Raw genomic sequence first — 4,091 nt, 5'->3', positions numbered from 1 at the left:
CCCCCCCTCCCTCACCTCCCCAAAGTTACATGTTTTATTAGCTGTCTAGTTAGTTTAAATACATCACCAACCCTCACACCTTCCTAAAGTTACATGTTTAATTACTTGTGTTTCATTCCAACCCTCCCACTTCACCTCCCCCCCCCATTAGTTACATGCAGTTTGCTTTATGATAAGCTTGTGTTGAAGCGTGAAGCCTGCCTTAACATGTTGATGTAAAACTCAGTTAACACCTGGTGCTGTTTATTTATTGCAAAAGTTTTATTTACATACATACACAGCTTTCACCCATCCCTGTCCCCATATGCTTTCACTCCAGTTATCTCTATACAATGTCCCCTAGTATAATACATTTTTGATTGGTTTCTAGGGTCATAAAGATAAGTTATTAATAAATCAATTAATTAATCTTTTGAACAACGTCAAAGTAATCAATATCCATGAAGTATCACTCAAGCCTAGTACAAACATTACATCAAGTTGATTCCATGGTAAAATAAAAACATCAGATTTAATTTTCCAGCTGATCACCCCTAGATAGCATACTTCAGAAAGTGATTGACGTCGTTTCGTTTTCATCTATCCTGTTTAGAAAGTAAACATGGTATTCAATGGATTCTATTTGTAAGGCTTAGCTCAAGTTTTTTGTAAACACAGTATTTTACAGGGTAATATGGATTGTTGATACCATTATAGTTTGCATGTATATCTGTGGCAATGTAAACATTCGGCCTATACATGTAGCTTGCACTTTAAACGTATATGATGTAGATCTTGGGTAGTGTTATGGTCAGATTACACTTTTGAGTTTTACCGTTAACCACTTCTGAAGGTTACTTTTTAATTGATTGTATGATGTCTGTTTTTGAGAACAGTCCATGATCACGAAGATATGATTTAAGATGCAGATAGTTTCCTTCAATCCTGAGGTATGTATGGGCTAAAATGAGTAGGCAAGTAGTCAGTTTATTCCAGGTCTGAGTGGGTTCATGGTAATTTCATTAGTCGTTCTCACGTGAAACATTTTCTGTTGCTATAATATTGATATTGTGCAAGTTCTGGTATTGTGTATGTTGTTATCTACAAAAATGAAACAAGCTTCCTTTACCTATATAACAGTGTTATGTTGTGTTGTCACTGACAAGATTCCCTTACCTATATAACAGTGTTATGTTTTGTTGTTACTGACAAGTTTCCCTTACCTATATAACAGTGTTATGTTGTGTTGTTACTGACAAGTTTCCCTTACCTATATAACAGTGTTATGTTGTGTTATTACTGACAAGCTTCCCTTATCTATATAACAGTGTTATGTTGTGTTGTTACTGACAAGCTTCCCTTACCTATATAACAGTGTTATGTTGTGTTGTTACTGACAAGTTTCCCTAACCTATATAACAGTGTTATGTTGTGTTGTCACTGACAAGCTTCCCTTACCTACATAACAGTGTTTTGTTGTGTTGATACTGACAAGCTTCCGGCAGGCCGGGCCGGCCCTTATCTATATTCCAGTGTTATGTTGTGTAAGTGTTTTCTCTGACAATATTCCAGTAGCTATGTTAAACCATTATGTACATTATATATACCGCTGAGAGCATTGATCACATCAGATTATATAATGCTGAATCGGCCAAATCATTTATCCTGTTTACGCTCCATGATGTTATGTCAGGATGCCTGCTATATGAGGAAAGTGACTTTGTAAGGAAATCTGTTTCCTAGACTCCCTACACACCTTAATAAAACAATATTATTGATTTTAGCCAGGAAAGGTTTCGCTGCCAAGCCCTGTTTGGCTGTTCGTGGTGGCCTGACAGAGACTAGCACTTTAAGATGAAGTGTCACTTGGGAAACCATATTGTTCTTCAGCATTGAAGTATAAAAGGCTTTTTACAACATGAAAATGTCGGAAGACATACAAAGGTTGAACTAAGGAAAGCCAGTATATCAGCTTTAAGATTTTGGGGTTGATATTTTTTATGTTGGATGGAAGGATGGTGAATGGATTCATAATGTGTTCTGAACGCTGGCATTTGCCGCCAGGTATTGGTCTCAGGTTGATGGGTTTCCTCCACAACCAAAACCTAGCATGTTCTTTAATGGAGAAACAAACAAAATATTTTAAATTGTGTGCAATGTTAAATTTTGGTGATATAAATATATAATATCATCAAAGTTTCTGATACAGTTTTTTTGAATACTAAGATTTGCCAAACTCTATTTAAGGTGCGTCTCCAGAATACTTTAGTGAGGATGTTATATGCTAAAATGTCATTGTTTGTTATATGCATACCTTGTTAAGATGCCTGGACTGTTAGACAATGGTCACTATTGTTATATAGAGATATATGATAGTTTTGTAAAAGTGCTGCTCTTCCCTCAGGTGTTGGTAATAAAAGAAGCTGCTTTCAATTCAATATTCAAACATAAACACTGCAGGTGTGCACAGCCACATACTGGTATCAGATGCTTGTGTAATGTTGAATTCAGTATACGTTATATATCTATGACCAAGGTGTTACCTTACCAACGATACAGGTATTGCCTTGCAATACAACCGTCACCAGGGGATACCGTCATGATTCAATGTAGCAGGTGCTCTCCCTATGTATGATGATAATATCCAATACTGCAAACAATATTTCTAGGAAATCATGGCCTTGTCTGCTGGGTTTAGGCATTCTTGTATTATAGTCGTCATTGTACGGAGTGGCCTGCATGATTTACGACCTTTTGTTATCACTGAATGGAACTTGTACAAAATTTATGCATTTCTTTTGACATTGGTGTGTTTTCTACAATGATACCATCGGAGCTGGGGGAGCTGGTTGTTAGGGAGAACGGGGACGAGGAGGAGGAGGAGGAGGAGGAGGAGGAGGCCAGTGGCTTTGTTTGGTTGTGGTGTCACTGCTGGTTCCTGTGACAAGTGCCAGCACGGCACAGCAATCTGATTTGGTATGCGATGCAGTCTGCACGAAACCCACTTCCCAACAGTTGCAGCATGTAGCTATAGCCTTGTGGTGGTGGTGATGCCATAAAAAACATTCGAATCGATGATCATGTTAATCATCTGTATAGTCTGTCATACCATGTTGGCATGACTGGGCATTTTTCCTAGTAAAGTAGCTTTGAAAAAAAGCAGGCGGATATGGAATGGAGCCGAGAGGAGTTTGGATAGGGCCGAGAGGTTTATGTTCATAGTTCTCCTGTCAGATTGACGTCCATCTAGATCTATAACAGTTTGTCTGCAGGCATTGACATTGAGAACATAAATTATGAGCTTTGTAGATTGTTTTAGAACTCTTAGACATCCTCGAAAGACAAAGCCATGTGCCAACAGAGCCAGGGTACATCTTAAACAGGTGAACAGACATTTTCTCATTGGAATTTCTCGCTTTTTTGCATAAAAATTTGGCTTTAGATATTATCACAGATATTTGTTACATTTTCCATTATATTTTTCTGTTTGGATTAACATAGATTATCATTATCTTTGAGTTGGAATTTACCTGGTATAATAATTACAGTGCAGAGTAAAGCATGATGATGAGTTTTTACCTGCTATAATGGTAAATACTAAAAAGCATCATCATATGTCATAACATTTACAAGATATTTAAACTTGATAACATTCATGTAGCTACATTGCCCACATGAAATATATTATTGACCTAATGGCTTATTCTGCTAAAAATAAACACTCAGTGAGGATGGATTTATTCTGTTTTGAGGTCTTCTAAAATTATATTTAAATGACATTTTCATGATTTTGGATGCATAAATTAAAATTTACATATTTTTTTAAAATGATAGCTTTACATAGACTGTAAAAGGGACTTGCTCTATGTCCCAGCCTTTCTGACCTTTCACACAGGTTTTTAAGTGTGTAGGCTGGCATTATAAAGTGTGGGATCATAGATGATGTCATCAACACTTAAGAGTAGGGGCCACCTTATTGTGACATGGAAACTTAAGGGAATATGCTACCTTACTGTGACATGGAGACTAAGGGTATATGGCTACCTTACTGTGACATGGAGACTTAAGGGTATATGCTACCTTACTGTGACATGGAGACTTAAGGGTATATG

The 4,091-nt window shown here is 37.0% G+C and overlaps 1 protein-coding gene across 3 annotated transcripts in view; it reads left to right on the top strand.

Moving 5' to 3' along the window:
* LOC110443179 (ras-GEF domain-containing family member 1B-like) overlaps positions 1–4,091 on the top strand; it is a 99,459-nt gene that overhangs the window by 40,356 nt on the left and 55,012 nt on the right. The window contains exon 1 of one of the 3 annotated variants that reach the window (XM_021487226.1): positions 836–929. The exons of 1 other annotated variant lie outside the window; for it this stretch is intronic. In XM_021487226.1, the coding sequence (XP_021342901.1) occupies positions 903–929 (27 nt within the window). In that variant the 5' untranslated portion in view covers positions 836–902. Of the gene's footprint in view, positions 1–835; positions 930–3,260; positions 3,363–4,091 lie in introns of those variants that run through there. One more of the 3 variants, XM_021487224.1, reaches the window with a different exon arrangement.

Source organism: Mizuhopecten yessoensis, unplaced genomic scaffold (genome assembly GCF_002113885.1).
Source record: "Mizuhopecten yessoensis strain PY_sf001 unplaced genomic scaffold, ASM211388v2 scaffold716331, whole genome shotgun sequence".
In the NCBI taxonomy this organism is placed as follows: Eukaryota; Metazoa; Mollusca; class Bivalvia; order Pectinida; family Pectinidae; genus Mizuhopecten; species Mizuhopecten yessoensis.
This window is presented reverse-complemented; position numbering and strand designations above follow the sequence as displayed.